This window comes from Anomaloglossus baeobatrachus, chromosome 11, assembly GCF_048569485.1.
Source record: "Anomaloglossus baeobatrachus isolate aAnoBae1 chromosome 11, aAnoBae1.hap1, whole genome shotgun sequence".
Lineage (NCBI taxonomy): Eukaryota > Metazoa > Chordata > Amphibia > Anura > Aromobatidae > Anomaloglossus > Anomaloglossus baeobatrachus.
In genome coordinates, this window is record NC_134363.1 from 165587199 (window position 1) to 165608825 (window position 21627).

The 21627-nt window shown below is 42.3% G+C and overlaps 1 protein-coding gene across 1 annotated transcript in view; it reads left to right on the top strand.

Moving 5' to 3' along the window:
• The window catches only part of ANKK1 (ankyrin repeat and kinase domain containing 1), an 85293-nt gene extending 67212 nt beyond the window's left edge, over positions 1-18081 (top strand). Inside the window, exons 4-8 of the mRNA XM_075329095.1 lie at positions 1899-1948; positions 6762-6917; positions 9272-9405; positions 10523-10562; positions 14092-18081. Of these exons, the coding sequence (XP_075185210.1) occupies positions 1899-1948; positions 6762-6917; positions 9272-9405; positions 10523-10562; positions 14092-15395 (1684 nt within the window). The 3' untranslated portion in view covers positions 15396-18081. The remainder of the gene's footprint in view (positions 1-1898; positions 1949-6761; positions 6918-9271; positions 9406-10522; positions 10563-14091) is intronic.
• The last annotated feature ends 3546 nt before the right edge of the window (positions 18082-21627 follow it).

Consider the following 21627-nt stretch of genomic DNA (forward strand, 5'->3'; position numbering starts at 1 on the left):
TGATCACAACACTACTTTCTTGGCATGTCTACTCCTTTGAGGTTATGAAGACAACAACTCCTTCAACCTTTTGGATTTATGAACCTCCTGATCAGTCATATTCCCTCAACCCTATAAATTATTCCAAGAGAAGTCATGATCAATTTTGGAACTTTTTGCCACTTTTTTTTTAGGTAGATACATTTTAACACTTTGAGAATCCGTATCATGGATAAGTGACATATTAACTTCTAGAGGGACCAATTGGCCAGTTGGAACAATCGTAATCGGTCTATTTCAAGTCTATGTATGTCCTTGTGTGTTGGATACGTCCCTGTGTCTAGGGAAAGGGAAGATGGTGACCTCTGGCACAACCTACTGCTGGTCCCTGGGGTCCCTCACCACGCTAAATAGGTTCTGCACCTATATGCTGAGCCGGATACCTAACCCTAGATATCCCTACTGCTGGTCCCTGGGGTGCCTCACCACCCTAGATATGTTCCGCATCTATGTGCTGAGCTGGATACCTGACCCTAGGTATCCCTACAGCTGGTCCCTGGCGTTCCACACCACCCTAGATAGATTCCGCACCTTTGTGCTGAGCCGGATAACTGACTCTAGGTATCCCTAGTGCTGGGCCCTAAATAGGGAACAGATGGGATGAGCTCTTCGTCAACCCCACTAAACACTACAGATGACACAAGGAGGACACACGGGGGAAAATGCATGAACTACTTATCCACAGATGACACAGGTAGAAGTTCAACAACGATAACACTGAGGAGTACAAACCACCTGCTTGCAACCAAGGCTTGAATGAATTGAAAAATATCACCAGCACCAGTCCAAGGAATGAAGGAGTATTTAGGCACCAAAAGAATGCTGAAGATCAGCAGCTGGGTGGAAGACGAGCTCCTGCTGTGTCCGAAAGGGGGAGAGATGAATCCAGCAGGAAAGCTATCTATACCAATGAATACTGACAGTAGGAACAATGGAAAGTCAGGTAGCATTCTGCGCAGGCAAACGCTGTGACCTTCTATGGCCAGAAACCACATTACTGTGTCACCCATGACACACCCGTGACAATATGACTTAGGATACAAGCCAAACCAAAATCTCAATTCTTATTTGACTAGGTGAGAGGCTAGGACTGTGATCTTAGTGGTAAGTTTCCTCCTTGTGTCACCTAGCCAAATCAGATCTCATACTTTTCACTGGCAAGGGGCTATACTCTGAACTGCAAATTGAGATTCTTGTTTGGCTTATATCCTAAGTCATATGACAAGGCTCCTTAAAGGGTCGATATTGACTTTTAGGATTGCTACTTCCAATAGCTGACACTACAGTTCAAGTCCTCTTTCTCTCTGAAGAGTCAATTTGCTTATTTAATTTCCCAGATGAGCATTGTATGGCTTATAAGTCTCCTTACACTGGCGGTCTAGGAATTTCACTCTCCAGAAGAAGAAACCTTTCCCCTTAGATGCCGGTTATTGATAAAGGATCACAACAGCCAGTGAATGGTCATTATAGAGTCCTGGAGTTTGAGGACCAGAGTATAATGTAGGGACAGAGGACAGGCTATCCTCTATCCCCTTCAGAACACTATCAGCCTCAATGTTTTTTTCCCATAATTTAAAGATTTTTTTTTCTTCATTAGTTCCATTGCTTCCTGACTAAATTACCCCATTGCCTTTGTTTATCCGATAGTCTCCTTTTTCATACTTCACCTATGGGCTCGAATGATTGTCCTCTAAATCAGTTTCCTTCATCGATAAATCACCAATTTGTATTTTGCGTCTCAGCTGGAAATACTTGAGATAACTGAACTATTCTGAAAAGCGTAAATAGGGCACAAAGCAGAAAAATCCCGTCGCTGTCAAACATGGAATGTTTATTGTTTGTGTTTTCTTTCTTTTCAGCTATTCCATTGTTATCTGGGAGCTTCTGACTCAGAAAAAGCCTTTCATAGGTAAATCTGCTTTTTACGCCTTTTATGTCAAAATTTAAATTTTTTGCAATGTGTCCGCCTAAATGGAAATTGGATTGCTTGCAAATATACAGCAAATGCGTGAAATGAAATAGTTGGAAGGGGCACAAAGAGAAAATAAAGACTGTGTAATTATTTTACGATTGGAAGGTACGTTGTCTAGAGAACAGGGGTGAAAAATTTCAGCTCTTACTGTTCAGAATATTGATTTCCTTTTTGCTTTTCCTGGAATTTTGTTAGTAAGTTCCTGGTGTTCTGAAAGGTGGCCTATTAGTGCCAAATGACTGTTCAGACCAAGCTCAGGGTCATGCCTTCTGATTGAGCACTCCTGCCCTTCAGCTTTAGGTTATTTTAATTCTCAATTTACAGTTTCCTATCTGTCCATAAATTGTAGGTTTTTTAACCCAAAGAGAGTCATTAGTTTGGTAGGGACCCAACAAAAAAAGGTCGCCTTGACGTTGGCTGTTGGGCTCACATAAAATCTGGCCAATTTTGTGCGCTTGTGCGCTAAGTATCTCAATTTTTACATGGTTTTTCATAGTAGTAATGCATGTCTATATTCCCATATTCATTTTTCCACATATCTTAGCACTACAGAGTGCAGCTGTCTCCTTTTTCTTACTATGTTTCATATTCAATTTGCACCTGTTCAGATTAGAAAGACAGGATGTGCCATCAGTCTCTTAGATTACAGGGTCATGCCTTCTGATTGAGCACTCCTGCTCTTCAGCCTCAGGCAATTTTAATTCTCCTTTTTAGGTTACTATCTGTCCATAACTAGTAGTTTTTTTCAACCCAGAGAGGCATTAAGTTGATAGGGACCCAACAAAAAAAGGTCACCTTGCCATTGGCTGTTGGGCTCACATAAAACTGGCCATTTTTATGTGCTAATTATCTCAATTTTTGCATGTTTTTTCATAGCAGTAATGCATGTCTATATTCCCATATTCATTATTACACATGTCTTAGCACTAGAGTGCAACTGTCTCCTTTTCACATCAAGCAAAGGGGCATAGTGCACCTTATATACTACACACATATTCTTCATTCTTCTCTACTTTGTGAAGCCAGTACGATTAATCAAGGACAAAGGGGTCAAGATAAATGAAAAACAAGGAAGTGTAAAGATACTGATTTTTGGGGGCATGTCAGGACCTATGCTTGGTTTGAACAGTCATTTTCTGCTTACAGACTTCATTCAAAGGGAACAATGTTGTATCACAGAATTCTCTGTCTAGATAATGACAGGTAAGTACAATGTGAGTAATTACTTAAGACAACCCCTTCTGATTCCCCATATTTCCACCAGGTAAAATAATAAAGCCTATACTTCCCTCCCGTCCCGGTACCGGGGTTTACATGGGGTTGTGAAATCACAAGGCCTTGCATCCAATCAGCACCGGCTTCTGTATCCCCCTTAGGACCAAACGAATAATCAACAGGAAGTGAGTGCTGCGGCCGCTGTCACTTCCTGTTGCATAACTCATTTGGTCTGAAGGCGGGAAGACAGAAGTCAGTGCTGATTGGACACAGGGGTCGCGTGACATCACAACTCCATTTAAGCCCAGTCACCTCTGGAACAGTACCGGTACGGGTGGTGAGTATAGGCTTTATTATTTTACCTGTGGGAAACATGTGGAATGAGAAGGGGTTGTCCTACAAGTGGACAACCCCTTTAGAGGATGTCTAGGCAAAGTGAAGGACAAAAAGTAAGGGCAGAGGCATAGAACCCGTGGAAGTACGGTTTGGTGGGTTCAGCTGGACTATAGATAAGGGTGGGTTTGAGACCCAGACTTGACCTAAACCCAACGGAAGTCACTAATTGGGCAGTTCGAGTCTCCACCCACATGCAGCCAGCCATAAATAGATCACTTCTTGGGGTGGATGGAGTTTTTGCATTTTTTTGTTTGGCGGACACTACATGGGATCTCGCTGTTACCTCCACTGCTAACCTTTCAAACACTGCAAGTGGCTCGCACTGGGCTGAGCACCGAGCGTACCCGAGCACAGCGATTCTCACGGAAGTGGTTTGCAAATGTAAAGCATCCGAACTCTATTTTTTTGTAAAGTTTGTGATTGGTACGAACTCTGAAACTCAGATATACTCATCTTTAGAGCTGATCCATCAGTAGATGAGTGTGGTGGGCTAAGGACAAGATTTTTTCCTCTCCCCGATTCTTTTGACTGACAGATCTCTCTGTATAAACATAGGAAGAACCTGTCAATCAACTGGAACAGGTTGGAATAGTCAGCCGAGGCATATACTTCCTGTCACGCTGTACTCCAAGATGTATAATAGCAGTACAGCGCAGTAATATGGGACTGAGAGGATTCCTGAAACTATCTGAGAAGGTAGTTAGCTGGTAAACCACTAGGGGGCGTAAAAGTGGAGGAAACGTATGAGCAGGGAATTCCCTAGCAGAGGTAATGCTAGTCAAGCCCACCAGATGGCAGTAGAATCGTCAGAAAGCCGTGTCACAACATGAGGTCTTGTAAGTACACCATGGCAAAGTCTAAACGTAGTCAGAGGGAAGCAAATAGTCAGTAGCCAGGAAATCAGAGCCTAGAAGCGAGGGGGAGTGGGAAGACAAGACAGAATAAAGGTAAACAGATAAGGAACGAACAGGGAGACAGCGGGAAAGACACTGATGGAAACAAACAATAGAGGTGGTTAACAGGTCAGGTGAACACGGAGGTCAGGAGGGGGCAGGGCAGACAACAGGTCACTCAAGAGCAGAACACAGCAGAGCCAGAAATATCACTGGCGAAGTCCAAGAGAAACAGTGCCCTAATAAAGCAGCCTGACCTCCAGAACGAGGCAGAAAGGATTAACCCCTAACGTGACCTGCATCAGAAGTGAAACTAAAAAAAAAGGCTCAGCTCCAGCTGAGCCAGGAGTCAATCATGACACTTCCCAGGTGGATTTCTAAAGTATGTTTACTCTGAAACTCCTCAGCGTTCCATACAAAAACATACTTGGCTACAATCACGAGGCAAGGCTATAATTCATGTGGCTCATAGTTCAGGTAACAGGAATCTGATAACAGATTTTGTTTAAAAGCACCACCCCAGCATTTTTTATTTAGGCTCTGCAGTTATGCTTTAATTGTAAGTCCCCTACCTTTAGTCTTATACTTAAGGGTGCTTTACACGCTGCGACATCGCTAACGATATATCGTCGAGGTCACGTCGTTAGTGACGCATATCTGGCGCCGTTAGTGACATCGCAGCGTGTGACACCAAGGAGCGACGATCAACGATCGCAAAAACGTCAAAAATCGCTCATCACACACGTTGACACATCGCTCCTTTTCAAAATGTCATTGGTGGTGCATACCGCTGGTTGCTCGTCGTTCCTGCGGCACGACACATCGCTGTGTGTGACACTGCAGGAACGACGAACATCTCCTTACCTGCGTCCACCGGCAATGAGGAAGGAAGGAGGTGGGCGGCATGTTCCAGCCGCTCATCTCCTCCCCTCTGCTATTGGACGGCTGCCATGTGACGCCGCTGTGATGTCGCTGTGACGCCGAACGCACCTCCCCCTTGAAGGAGGGATTGTTCGGTGTCTCCAGCGACGTTGCTGATCAGGTATGTGCGTGTGACACTGCCGTATCGATGTTGTTCGCTACGGCAGCGATCACCACATGTCGTAGGAGCGACAGGGGCGGGTGCTATCGCTCGCGACATCGCTAGCAATTGCTAGCGATGTTGCAGTGTGTAAAGCACCCTTTACTCTTTGGTGTCTTCACCTGTTTTCACCGCCGCTTCCAGTCAGTCTCAGCAATTTGTGATCTTCCAGCAGCTCTAGTGTTTAATGGAGAGCATCGGAGGTCATAATTCAAAACAAGTCTATCTGAGCTTCTTTCATGCTCTCATAAGGGTGCTAGCGATGTCGCTGGTGAAAGCACCCTCCTCTGTCGGTTGTGCGTCACGGGCAAATTGCTGCCCGTGGCACATAACATCGTTGGTCCCAATCACACCTACTTACCTGCCTAGCGACGTCGCTGTGACGGCGAACCGCCTCCTAAGGGGATGGTTCGTGCGGCGTCACAGCGGCGTCACTAAGCGGCCGCCCAATAGAAGCGGAGGGTCGGAGATGAGCGGGACGTAACATCCCACCCACCTCCTTCCTTCCGCATTGCGGGTTGCGGCAGGTACGGGGATGTTGCTCATTCCTGCGGTGTCACACATAGCGATGTGTACTGTCGCAGGAACGACCAACAACCTGCGTCCGGCAACAGCAACGATAATTGGGATTAGAACGACGCGTCAGCGATTAATGATAAGGTAAGTAATTTTGATCGTTAACGCTCGTTTGTAGCTATCACACACTGTGATGTCGCTAATGGCGCCGGACGTGCGTCACAAACACCCTGACCCCGACGATACATAGTTTGCGATGTCGCACCGTGTAAATGGCCCTATAGACTTTTATTGAGATCTTCTGATGTAACTTCTGAATTCCGGCCGGTCAACAAGTACAGGTGCAAAATGGCACAAGCAGGACTGGAGTGGCACTGTAAAAGGATGAAAATGCCAGAGGATAAGTTATGAAGAATGGGGGCAAAGATTTTAAAGTGTCACTGGAGCCATGAAACCCCCCCTTGCTGGAGTGGTGCTTCGAGCACAGTTATTCTAAATGCCACACATGGGTAGTTTAATAACTTTATGTTCAAATTAATACAACTGTAGGAGAATGAGAATATTTTGGATTGTTTAGCCTATAATTATAAAGAACATGAAAATGTAGAGTATAAAGAGATCTAATGGGTTATTCTGATCGTATCTTTAGGTCAGAGCATGATGTCTGTCATAGTAAAGGTAGTAGCCGGGCAGCGGCCACCTTTGGAGGACATTTCTGAAGATGCACCTGTGGAATGTCAGCAGATGATTGACCTAATGAAGAGGTGCTGGAACCAGGATGCCAATAAGCGGCCAAGTTTCTCTGGTCTGTATTCCCTAATTTTATGACCTATCTATGCGTATATGTGGTTAACCATAAGTTTACATATATTTCTCTTGTGATATTATTTCTAGGGTTTCAATTGGTCACAAATCAAATTTTGTAGGCCAAATCGTTAGGCCACAAGCCACATCACAGCCATTGGGATAGACATTTTCGGATGGCATAATACAACCTTGTTTCTTTCAGTGATCGTAGAGAGGGGGGGGGGGTTTGATACTTTTAGTATTTTTTTTATTTTGTCATATTTTAAAGCACTTTTTTTTTACATTTTTTATTAATTTTACTAGTCCCCCTAGGGGACTTTATGGATCCACTGTCTGATCACTTGTGCATTTCTCTTGATCAGAGTTGGCTCTTACAGGAAGTACGTCATGATAGTGACAGGAGTCATCACATGGTCCATCGCTACCATGGCAACCATCATCTTCCTGTGATAGTCACGAGGCCGGCGATGGCGGCAGGGAATAGTGGGATTCTTGCCACTACCATTTAAATCAGGCTGTCGCATTTTGACAGTGTGATCTAAGTGGCAAGCAGGCATGGGTAGATCGCGGATGCAGCCATGCCTGCTATCCCCATATGTCTGCTGTTCAAATTAATAGACATGTGCAGGGATCACTGTTGGCTTACTGCAGCAGCCGGCGGCGATTACCACGACACGACTGATGATGTACCAGTAAGTCATCAGTCGTAAAGTGGTGGTTTCTCGCTAACAAAGTTAATATTAAAATTCATTTTATTCAATAGATCTTGGAGTAATAATAAGTTCCACAATTAGATGTGTTTTAAAAAAATGTCCCTGTGCTGATATAGTCTTATAAAATAACCTTAGAAGATTATCTCAGCACAGGAACAGGTTTTTATAAACACATCCAATTGTGGAATTTATTATTATGCCAAGATTTATTGATTAAAATAAAACGAACTTGGTTCGTGGGAAAACCCTTTTAAGAGTTCATTAAGACAAACGTATTTTTGGTCCGAGTGCTGTGTTTAAAAAAAAAAAAAAAAAAAAAAAAAAAATCGGACAGCAATCAGACGAATGTTATTCAATGAGGCAGTGCAGAAGAGCCTTTTTTGTTCACGGAGGAAAAAAAATGTAGCACGCACGAGTTTCTTCTGTAAATCTGGTGAGACACTCATTCAAGTGTGAGTGCGCAAAAAAAAAAATCATGTGCCGTAGAGACACAATGTAGCATGTAGTTTTTATAGATACATTGCAATTCTGTAACAGAATACTGTAAATTGAAATTAATATCTGCTGTAAACATGGATTAAATGTGACAAAAGAAATAATCTGAGTTTTCTGAATGACTTTTATACTCGTGTGAACCCACCCTTAGAAGCAGTCTGGCTGTGTAGTCTGGCCCGCCTCCTGCAAACATTATTTGGTGTAGTCTGGACCGCCTCCTGCAAACATTATTTGGTGTAGTCTGGACCGCCTCCTGCAAACATTATTTGGTGTAGTCTGGACCGCCTCCTGCTAACATTATTTGGTGTAGTCTGGACCGCCTACTGCAAACATTATTTGGTGTAGTCTGGACCACCTCCTGCTAACATTACTTGGTGTAGTCTGGACCACCTCCTGCTAACATTACTTGGTGTAGTCTGGACTGCCTCCTGCAAATGGTGTCGTCTGGACCGCGTCCTGCAAACATTATTTGGTGTAGTCTGGACCACCTCCTGCAAACATTATTTGGTGTAGTCTGGACCGCCTCCTGCAAACATTATTTGGTGTAGTCTGGTCCGCCTCTTGTAAACATTATTTGGTGTAGTCTGGAACACCTTCTGCAAACATTATTTGGTGTAGTCTGGATCGCCTCTTGTAAACATTTGGTGTAGTCTGGAACACCTTCTGCAAATTGTGTAGTCTGGACCGCCTCCTGCAAACATTATTTGGTGTAGTCTGGATCGCCTCCTGCAAACATTATTTGGTGTAGTCTGGTCCGCCTCTTGTAAACATTATTTGGTGTAGTCTGGAACACCTTCTGCAAACATTATTTGGTGTAGTCTGGATCGCCTCTTGTAAACATTTGGTGTAGTCTGGAACACCTTCTGCAAATTGTGTAGTCTGGACCGCCTCCTGCAAACATTATTTGGTGTAGTCTGGATCGCCTCCTGCAAACATTATTTGGTGTAGTCTGGATCGCCTCCTGCAAACATTATTTGGTGTAGTCTGGACCGCCTCCTGCAACCATTATTTGGTGTAGTCTGGACCGCCTCCTGCAACCATTATTTGGTGTAGTCTGGACCGCCTCTTGCAAACATTATTTGGTGTAACCTGGATGGCCCCTATTACAAATCTGAGAATTCATTGCTTCGTTCTGTCTACATAGATATCATCGTTGAATCCCACATGTTACTCTGCTTAGTGCAAAGTCCTCTCCCCGAAAGTGAAGCTGCTGTGCCCAAAGCTGAAGAAGATCCTCTGAAATCTTCAGCTGCAGAATTACTTCATGGAAACAACGATGTAAGTAAAATTGTGAGGCCCCAATGATTGCATATTGAGGTTAATCTAAACTTTGTATGAAATCCATAGTACAAGCAAATATCAAAATATTGCATTAATCTTATCAGGGCTTTATACTCCTATCTCCACTTATCAGCCACTTCTTTACCCCACCTGTGCCACTTGATTTCATCATTCACACTAAAAAACACCTAAACTAAGGGATCATATACACATTTATGGAGAAAAAAAAAAAGGAGTGTGAGAAAGGGGCAGTAAACACACACACACACTTGCCGTGCTACTGTTTTCTAGTAAAGGTTTTATGTCATCTGTAGCTGGATTCACAGCTACTGTACACTGATCAGAACTAGGCATTAGTGGACCCGTGGAAGTTCGAGTTCACATAGTTCAGCAAGACTTTATTTAAAAGTTCGGAACCTGGACTTGATCCCAGATCCCAAACCCCATATAAGTCAATGGAGACACAAATGTCTGTGCTGTAAAATGTTCGAAGCAAGGGCACGGAGGCTGCAGAAAGAATTAAAATGGGGGCATTTGCCCTAGAAAAAAAAACAGATAGGGAATAAAGAAAAACAAAAAAGTGTCATGGTCTCCCACCTATTTTTGATAACCAGTGGAATTAAAGCAGACAACTGTGAGCTGCAACCCTCAGCTGTCTGTCTGCTTAACCTTGCCGGTTATCAAAAATGAATGGAAACCCACACCATTTTTTAAAATTATTTAAATAAATAAAATAAATGGTGTTGGGTATCACCATGTTTTTGCTAACCAGCCAATGTAAAGCAGACTGGCGGCTGGTATTATCAGGCTGGGAGGACCTATGGTAATTTGGTCCTTCCTAGCCTAAAAATAGCAGCCTGCAACTGCCCAAGAAATGGTGCATCCATTAGATGTGCCTATTTTGGTGCTTTGCACAGCTCTTCTAGATTGCCTTGGTGTGGTGGAAATTGGGGTAATACTTTTAAGTATATACTTCAGGGGTCCACAACCTGTGGCTTGTGAGCTGGATGTGGCTCTCAAGGTCAGAAAGGCTGGGGACCTCTGATATAGTTATTATTACAATTAATTACAATGCAGACCAATAACTTGTTGATTATGTGTCTCATTCAAACAGGACAGCAATCAAACATCATCTCTGAGCTCTTCATTCAGTGGTAAGGTTCTTTGTAATTTGCATGTCATAATTGAGAGGCATAAGGTTTCATTTTTCAGTCCATGTCTGGAGGTGTCCAGATACCATAAGGACATTATCCCATTTGTGCCTCATGGATACAAAAGCCATTGATCCTCTGAGTCTCATAAAGTTGCAACGCTGTTAATAATGAGGGTATTTAGTCTACATAAAAGAATACTGTACAAATAACCAAAATTTACCAAAACAACAAGGGTTAAATAAATAATATACATAAATGGTGTAATAAACCCAAGCATGATAGTCACAACGGAGGAAAATAAATACAACCAGGCTAAATGCAGTACAATTAATTGAGACACCAAAAAGAAACCAAAGCAAATAACCAAGATAAAATGTAAATTTTATTAAACAGATTAAAAAAGCACAGTACAAGAATAGTGAATGAAGAGGCAACAAAACGCAGCAGGAAAGGAGAAGAAAAATGCAGCCGCACGGGAGCTCTAGATAGTCCAATTCATCTGACACCAGTGGGTAGACTAAATCAATTGCATATTATTATTATTATAGCGCCATCAATTCCATGGCCCTTTACATGTAAAAGGGGTATACATAATAGGGACAAATACAATAATCATAAACAATACAAGACACAAACAGGTACAGGAGGATAAAGGTCCCTGCCCGCGAGGGATCACAGTCTACAAAGGGATAGGTGAGGATACAGTAGCTTAGGGTAGAGCTGGTTGTGCGGTGCTATATTAGACTGAGGGTTACGGCACGTTGTAGGCTTGTCGGAAGAGGTGGGTCTTCAGGTTCCTTTTGAAGCTCGTCAAGGTAGGCGAGAGTCTGATGTGTTGTGGCAGAGCATTCCAGAGTATGGGGGAGGCACGGGAGAAATCTTGGATGCGATGGTGGGAAGAGGAGATGAGAGGGGAGTAGAGAAGGAGACCTTGTGAGGATCGAAGGTTACGTGCAGGTAAGTACCGGGAGACTAGGTCACAGATGTAGGGAGGAGACAGGTTGTGGATGGCTTTGTATGTCATGGTTAGTGTTTTGAACTGGAGTCATTGAGCAATGAGAAGCCAGTGAAGGGATTGGCAGAGAGGAGAGGTCGGGGAGTAGCGGGGGGACAGGTGGATTAGCCGGGCACCATAGTTTAGAATAGATTTTAGGGGTGCGTGTCTGTTAGAAGGGAGGCCACAGAGCAGGAGGTTGAAATAATCCAGGCGGGAGATAATAAGGGCATGTACTAGAGTTTTTGCAGCTTCTTGGGAAAGGAATGTACGGATCCAGGAAATATTTTTGAGTTGGAGGCGGCAGGAGGTGAAGAGGGCTTGCATGTGGGGCTTGAAAGAGAGATCAGAGTCTAGGATTACTCCCAGTCAGCGAGCACGTGACACTGGGGAAAGTGAGCAGCCATTGACATTGATGTCATGTCAGGTGGGGGGGGGGGGTGAGTGAGGAGGAGGAAAGACAATTAATTCTGTTTTGTCCATGTTCAGTTTTAGGAATTGAGCAGAGAAAAAAGGATGAAATAGCAGACAGACATTGTGGGATTCTGGTTAGTAGGGAGGTGATGTCAAGTCCAGAGAGTTAGATCTGCGTATCATCAGCGTAGAGATGATATTGAAGGCCATGGGACTCTATGAGCTGTCCCATGCCGAAGGTGTAAATGGAAAACAGTAGGGGTCCAAGGGACATATGTGCAAATCATAACCCCCAGTGTTACTGAGGCATAAGATTAGAGTAAGGTGCTGTGATTGGGAGATACAATGCTATCAGAAGAAGTGTCAATAAATAAAGCAAATGAAAGTAAAACATACCAAGTGGCATCTCTTCCTGCCGGTGCTGGTGCCAAGTTCCCTACGCGCGTTTCGGCTTGAAAGCCATCGTCAAGGGTCAGATGAATGGGACTATTTTTAGCTACTGTGTTGCTACTGAGTTTTTTGTTGCCTCTTTATTTACTGTAATTTTTTAATCTATTTAATAAAATGTACACTCTATGAAAGAATTATTATAGTTTGTTAAGAGAATTAAGATTCAACTATTTGATTATTTATTGAGCCTGAAGAGGCCAGAGCCAATAAAAGTACCCAATGGCCCTAATCAAGAATGGCAGTTTATACCCCAGTCTTGATGAAAAGTGCACTTAAGTAACAAGAGCAAAATTTATTAAGACAGAGTCATGCTCTTCTTAATAAAACTTTGATGCATCTTTCTGACGCAGTGTGCCACCTGCAAGACAAGTATTCTAGTCATCACTGGAATACATTTCTGTCATAATTTATGCCATGGGTTTAACCCACATGCACATGTGGATTTACCCATATCTTTAAGGAGGAACGGTCACAGCCAGTATAAAAGCTGAGGCAGAGAATGCAGCAGACATATTTAGAATGGTTTTAGAAGAGTTAAATGATGGTACATCTCCCAGCACAGCAACTAAAATAAGTGGAGAAAGGACTAAAATATTGGATAAATACTCCAAACAGCAATGTGTTGTACAGTTGCACTACTGAAGAAGATGGAAGGTACTGGAGAAAGAATGGATGTATTGCTGCACTACCACCAATGCATTGATTAATATGAGTTACTTTATAGGTCGACGCGTTTCTGGGATCAAGTCTCCTTCCTCAGGACCATGGAAATCAACAACTGTTGTTGATTTCCATGGTCCTGAAGAAGGGAACTTGATCCCAGAAACACGTTGATCTGTAAAATAAATTATTAGTATTAATCAACACTTCTTTGCCTTGGTGGTAGCGCGGCAATACATCCATTCTTTTTCTAGTACCTTCCAGATTATTCACGTGGAGCTGCAGCAACCGCCATTAAATTATACCTTATATAGGAGTTGTGCCTGCCACATCCCTGCCAGGTGAGTGGTTTCAATTTTACCTAACTCACTATTTATCTGGTAAGGCCCTAATTTGCCCTCTCCTTTGCTTTCACTACTGAAGAAGATGAAAGCAGTAGTCTGTGCATAAAACACAGATACAGTTGATAGGTGTAGAGAAAGATGGGAGAGCTGCCAGCAGCAGCAGCAGACTCATTATGATTGATCAGTGATATGGTGAAGCTGAAATTGGTTCTGCTGCATTTGAATTACAAATACACATTTTTTCCTTTATTCTTCATACACTGAAAAGCAGCAGCAAGACCGCACAATATTTTTTATAGGAAGAAACAAAAATCGGAAGTCTGTTTCAGAGATACAGAAGGAGGATGTTATCTCTGACAGTGCTGTATCTCTGACAGTGACACTGTCAGTTCGAGTCAATGTTCTGCACAGAATGGTCTACTAGATCATATTGAACTAATAATTTTCACCTTTTGTTTAAAAAGTGAAAAATCTATCAGTGCACTGTATTACAGTATTTAAAGGGGCTTAGGTCAACAGGCAACTTTTCCCTGCCCTGATCCTTTAGACCTAGAGGTCTCTCCTTATACATACCAGTAGTAATAACAACAATAGCATAACATAAAGGGTCTATATATGCTAATTAAAAAAAATAATTCAATGAATTAACCATTGGCTTTCATTTCAGGAACAGACAGTTTCATCATGAGAATCCTACAAAGCAGCGATATTTCTTGGTCGGATGAAAATAATTTCACGTTGCTTCACTTTGCGGTGGCTGAAGGACACTTTGAGCGCGTGAACCATTTCCTCAGCTTGAATGCCAATGTTAATAGCCGTACGTTGAGTGGATCTACACCTCTCATATTGGCGGTACAGAGAAAGTTACTAGATATATGCGTTTGCCTAATAGAGAATGGAGCAGATGTCAACCTAACGGATGAAGACAAATGGTCACCGTTGCATTTTGCAGCCCAAGGAGGAGATGATCGTATAGCTCGGTTACTCTTAGACCATGGAGCACTCGTTGATGCGTTGGAACGGGATAATTGGACGCCACTGCACTTAGCTTCTCAAAATGGCTTTGAAAATGTTGCACGTGTTCTTTTCACACGTCAGTCCAACCCAAATAGCCAAGAAGTAGATGGAAAAACTCCTCTGCATGTGGCTTCCTCCTACGGTCACTATAATATTGTCAAACTTCTAATCGGCCAAGGAGCTGATCCAAACAGCAAGCAAAAAAACCAAAGGACTCCCCTCCACATTTCTGCAGATAGAGGTTACTTTCGAGTGGTTCAGCACTTGATACAGAAAGGAGCCCACCTGAACTCTGTTGATGAGAGTCACTATACGCCTTTGCACATGGCCGTCGTGAAAGGCAAGAGTTTGATTTGTAAACACCTTATAAAGCATAATGCCCATGTTAACCTGAAGACCAAACAGGGATGGACACCTTTGCACCTTGCAACATTCAAAGGACACACCGACATAGTACATTTACTGAAGGACAATGATGCCAAAGTAGATGCCGCTGGAGATATGGTATGGACGCCACTCCATTTGGCTGTTCGTTATGGTGATGACTCACTTGTTTCCCTTCTACTAGGTATGGGAGCTGACCCAAATGTGGCTGAAATGTCTGGTTGGACACCTCTTCATTTTGCAGTTCAGAGGGGGTCTTTTTGTAGTGTTATTAAGTTAATTGAGAGCAAAGCTGATGTAAATGCTCAAAACAAGTTTGGCTGGACGTCGTTACACGTGGCTGTCCTAAATGCTAATGCCGCTATTGTAAAGACTCTACTCCTGGCTAACGCCAAGCAGACTATAGAGGACAGCAGTGGTTGTACCCCATTACAATTAGCAATAAGGAATCAAAAACACAGCATTGTTTCTCTACTAGAAGGAGGACCAGACACTTATTCCAACAGCTCAACAGAAGAAGATTTAGGTCCTTACCTTAATTTTCATGAACCTGAAAATAATATAGGGTAAATGAAGGAATGCAACTGTAGAGGATTTCAAAGTAAGGGGTCTTAAGGAGGTTTTTCCATCTATAAAAGACATTGCATGTTAATAAGATATGCCTTCCCATTCTGATCTATCATTTCCAACCACCAAGACCTCCAACACTCCAGTTGTTTCGGATGACTGCCTTTTGGACTAGTCATCCGAAAAGATGCAAAATCACTGGCTGGATTAACAAAGTGTGTGTTTCCTCTTGATCTTCAGGAGCGCACTGCTCCTCTGCATCCTGGCTTCCTGTTTTCCGTTGGGAGGTGTTCCTGAATGATTGACAGTTCAGACCAGAGGCTTCGTTGTTCAGCAAAGGTTCGACCTTTGCTTTTTCTTAAGCTGCTAAGAAAAGCAGCTTTGCTTTTGCATTGTAGGAGCAAAATTCCGACACAGAAGCTGGCCAGATCCACTGATCGGATCAGCTCAATAGCAGTGCTTATAAGTTCGATTGGAAAGAACTTGTAAGTGCTGCTCTCTGTGACTACAAGATGGCCAGTGTTAATTCACTGCAGTTGGGTAGTAACTTATTCCAAAAGGGGTAAACGATTAAAAATCTCTTCATTTTTTAAAACAAGGAGAAAGTAGGAGAATTTTTGATGTTTTTTTACAAGCACTTAGCACTTATACCCATTAAAAATAGAAGACAATATCTTTAAGTGAAAAAGGCCTTTCTTAGAAAATCAGTGAAGTAATGATGCAGGATTCCTCTAAAAAGAATGTCCTTACATATAAGATACTTACCCGCTGAACACTCGTTCTGCAGACCGGTATCTCTGTAGGCACAGATCTAGCAGGGACTTGTATAACAAGTAAAGGAAATTAATTAAAAAGATTGTCCACTACTTGAACGCCCTTTTCTCATTCCCCATAAAAATAAATAAGCCTATACTCACCTCCGGTGCCAGTACGGCTCCAGTGATGCCTAAACCCGCTTTCCTGGGGCCCATGTGACTAGAATAGAGCGATCCTGATCGGCAAAGATTGGAAAATGTTAATATCATACGATCTTTGGCCAGATCGGATTGGGATCGGACATCCGATCATTTACCGCAAACGTTGGCGATCTTGCCAAGGGTCGGTAAATGATCGGATGGCAAAAAGCATCCTCTTCCTGCCCATCACAGCCATGTCAAGTATTGCAACCAGAAAGAAACAAAACCAGGCACTGCTTACCGCTATAGACCACCCGTGGGTCTCCTGCTACTTAACTGTTGAGTCAGGTCAGAGTGGCCCACACTCTCTGATCTTCTGGTCCTGCACTATTCCTGGAGGTATGCAGTCACCTCGGTACTCATCCAAGGGAAAAGAGGTAGAAGATCGCTCCAAAAACACAGGCTGAAGGTACTCACTGGCTGCACTTTTTCAGCCTTATTGTTGCTTGAAAGAACAGGCATCAGGGGTAGAGAGCATGATTGACAAGTATTGGTATGGCTGTGATTGGCCACCATAAAAAAAAAAGGAATCAAAAGGGTGATTTAAGCTATTACTTACAGAGTCTCTCCGCGGCTGTAACGGCTCCCGCAGCGGCAGCACTACTTCCGGGGCCAATAATTATCCCTCATCCATATTCACTGCTTTCCTCGTTCACCCGCATTTCTTATTGGCTACTGTCAGACCCCACCCCCCAACAGTGTCTGCGATTGGTTGGAATCACAGACGCTTTGTGCGGGTCTCTATTGTGGTATAAAATAAATCAAGAAAACAATTGGCGTAGGGTCTCCCCATTTATTGATACCAGCATAGATAAAGCCCACGTCTACAGACCACAGTATAGAATAAAGCCCACAGTCACAGGCCACAGTATAGACTTAATTATTTTTATGGGACGAACAAGGGAAATGATAAAAGGGTGTCCAAGTAGTGGTCAACCCCTTTAATAACTCATTCAGTATTAAACTATGAAAATATTCAAATACGAAGTGAAGGAAACTAGAACCACAGACTATGAAGGGTAAATATTGGTAACAATGTATATGATTGTAACATATATTTAATCTTTTTTTTCTAATATATTGAGCTAAAGGTCGTTATATAATACAAGACATTTGTAATAATTACTAAGGGCAAAATATGAAAATTTATAAGAAAATCTGATATCTAATAAAGCGCACATCATGGCCCCTACAGACTATGGCGGCATACAGAAATTTTGTTTTCCTTGTCCATTGGATGATATTGTATGAAAATGCTCTGTACTAGGACTATCCCTGTTATAGTGTGCCATTTTTTATTTTGAGTCAGAAAAATCAAAACAGTTATTAAATTTTAACCAGTTGACCTTTAAGCAATCGTTTCATTTTATTGGGTATATATTATATAAAAATATTCAATATATAATATATACCCAATATTATATATATATATATATATATATATCATTAAACAAATTTCCATTTCTTTATGCCCATGCGTAAATACTGATCAATGTAAGGGGTCATTGACATTAAACAATGCACCTAAATTTATACTTTTTTTTTTTTTTACTTTTGCTTCCTTATAACATAACATATTCTCTGGAATTTTTTAGCCCTTTATTGAGCTACTTTATTTTTTTATTATTATTTTTTTTGTGTTTTACCTACTAATAAAGCTTGTGTGATTTGGAGACATTTTTACAGCACTTTTTCTTTGGATTTGATAAGTGTATTTTTTAGTTTCCCAATACTTTTGACCATAGAGTGGGGGCAAAAGGGTCACCATTAACATCCAAGAGAAGATAACAATTAAAATCAGAATTGAAGATCCATTAAAAAAAAGATGAGATGAATAACAAACTATAATTGCAGAAATTTACACATTTCGGACAATTAGTCCTTAGTTAAAGTCTGGCTATGACTATGGACTAATTGTCCGAAACGCGTCAAATTTCGGCAATTATGGTTTTTGCACTCACCTTTTTTAATGCATCTTCTCTTAGATGTTGATGTTAGATATGAACCTTTTTCACTCTGCTTACTGCCGGCATCTGTTTCCGTTGCACCATTCATGGGTGCTGCTTCACTAGAACATTGGGGAGCTGGATATTTTTCTTTTCTTGACCAGAGGAGGTATAAATACACCTGAAGTTGTACAATAACTATACTTGAAAAGTTGATATTTTCTTTCTTTGCTTGAAAGTTATAACTTATCCACTAAATAGGTGATTGCATGAGAATCATTGGCATTCTGACCATGAGGACCCCCAACTATCTTGAGAAAGGAACTTTATCATGTCTATTCGAAAGAAAGCAATTGTAGAGCCTGGTCCTGTTGCAGCACCTCCGCACGCTCCCGCTCCCAGGCTGTTTTCCTCACCTGCCCGCCGGTCCCTTGCATCCCATTCCTGCCCCAGGGTCTGCCGTGGCCTCCTCCTGCTTACAGACCACAGCAGGCCTTCTAGGAGTGCCTATAGGGTGCACGTGCATCCACGCCCCCTTTCTTAAAAGACCGGTGTCCCATTACCTGTAAGTTATCCTTGAGGTCAGCCTTCGTTCTGAAAGTATTTAAGACTGCCTCCCTTTAGGGGAGGCACCTGAGCAACGTTGCCTATCTTTAGTGCTTTGCTAGTCCTCAGGTTCCTTACCCACTATTGTGTCTAGTTCTGTGTAATTGAAGGTAGGACGTAGTTTCAATTACTCGTTCCTCTAACCTGTGTCTCTTCTTAGAACCTGCTTGCTGATACTACCTCCGTGCTGCCACATCTGAGTCTTCACATCCATGCTTCCATGTTCGAACACATCTGTACTGGTCATCAGCAGCTCCGCAGTCCATCAGAGCTGACTCCACTGGTCCTGGCTGCTGTGCATTCCATGTATAGGGGTTACCTCTAGGTTAGCTCCTCCAAGGGAGTCTGATGTATGGCCCAGAAGGCCACTCCTGGACGCTTGCCACCCCCAGCGACCGTAACAACAATGACCGTGCATGTGCGCCCCTGTTCTGCTTGATTTCTCTGGGAATGCAGGGATAGCAGAGTACAGTCTAATGAGTGAAGCCTTAATTCATCAGTAGACACTGGATGCTAAGTATTGGCACTCCTTCAAGACCACTACTCCCAACGTGCCACTGTTCATAGGACTGATGGGGGTCCCAACTGTAGGACCACCACAGAACACATGGCCCCGGAGGCACTCTTGTGCTCATCGCCCCCATTGCACTTAGAATAAAGGCTGGCACCACTAAAAATATAAAAAGGTTAGTTTTCCACATGCTAAGAACTCTATCAATACAACACAAAGAAAATAGCAGCGAACAATGTATCTACTTATAAAAGCTAAAAGGGGAAAAATTGAAATGAGCTGTAAAAAAAAATTAAACTTTTTTGTATATCACATTTAATGACAAGCACCACAAAAGTAAAAAGAACTAAAATATTATTATATCAGCCTGAACAATACACAATTTGAAGGGGGAGGGGTACAGACAAGAATAAGCTTCCCTCTATGTTCTGTACCGCCAGGCTGCCTTTGATAGTTCACAGCTTCTTTGTGCCTCACTTTACATGTGATATCCAATAAAGTTAACGCATTGATGATTAATGAGAGCTCATTTGCATTTTTTTCCCAACCCGCTTTTCTCTTCTGCTTGGATAAGTTGCTCACTTGCTATTTTCTTTGTGCATAGATATTGAATGCAGCATGAAAGAAATCGCCATTTCCATTCCTGCACGGCAGTGTTCCTCCGCACGCGGTCACGCTGATTTCAATGCGATCTTCAGGGACGGAGAATTACAAACATTAGCACCGCTGCCCACTGCTGCCAAGAAACGGCTTTTACTCTATTTTAGGGTTTGTCTGAGATTAGAAATAAAAGGCTCTGCTTTTTTCCCCTTTAGGCAATATTATCACATCAGTCCATGGGCGGCGCCAAGACCCACCATAAAATTACCGATCATTGAAATCAGGTTTTTGTGATAAATGCATTTCATTTTATTTATTTTTAATTTTCCATGTATTTTTCTGTATTAAACAATATACTGTATATACTGTATATTTTAGCTTGCCATTTGGACACAAAACATGATACCAGACCTATCCTTGTTCTGTACAGGTGACTTTCAGCTCTATCATTCACAACATAAACAATGCTACAGTGAAAAGTAACTCCTCTATATACAATAAATAACACAGGATCCACCATTCACAATAGATTATGTCACAGCTCACCTCCTCACTCACCTGTACAATGATTCATAACACCTCTATATACAGTAGATAACACAGGATCCACCATTCACAATAGGGGATATCACAGCTCACCTCCTCCTACTGTACAATGACTGATATCACCTCTATATACAGTAGATAACACAGGATCCACCATTCACAATAGGTGATGTCACAGCTCACCTCATCCTCCTGTACAATGACTTATATCACCTCTATATAAATCAAATAATACAGGAACCGCTAAGTACAATAGGTTATGTCACAGCTCACCTCCTGCTCCTCTTGTACAATGACTGATAATAACACCTCTATATGTAGTATATGACACAGAATTCACCATTCACAATAGGTGATGTCACAGCTTACCTCCTCCTCTTCCTGTACAATGATTGATATCACCTTTATATACAGTAGATGACATAGGATCCACCATTCACAATAGATGATATCACAGTTCACCTCCTCCAGTACAATGACTGATAACACCTCAATATAAAATCGAATACACAGGAACCACTAAGTACAATTGGTGATGTCACAGCTCACCTCCACCTCCTGTTTAATGACTAACTCCTCTATATATAGTAGATAACACAGGATCCACCATTCACAACAGGTGATGTCCCAGCTCACCTCCTCCTCCTCCTCTACAATAACTGATAACACAAGATTCACTATTCACAATAGCTGGTGTCACAGCTCACCGCCTCCTCCTGTACAATAACTGATAACACTTCAATATAGAGAAGATAACACAAGATCCATCATTGCCAATAGGTGATGTCACAGCTCACCTCCTCCAGTACAATGACTGATAACACCTCTATATACAGAAGATAACTCACAATCTTCATTCCACAATATGTGATGGTCACAGCCCACCTCTTCCTCGCCTGTCATAATGGCTTGTGCACGGATCACAGCATGCCTAGAAAGCTTTTTCTTCAAAGTCAATGGATCAGAGCCAGTCTATTGCTGCCAATGTTCATGTGGCTACTAAAAAGTGAAGTGTACATATAGGAAGGATGAGTGTCTTGTTAGGCTTATAGAGCAGCTTTCAATAGTTG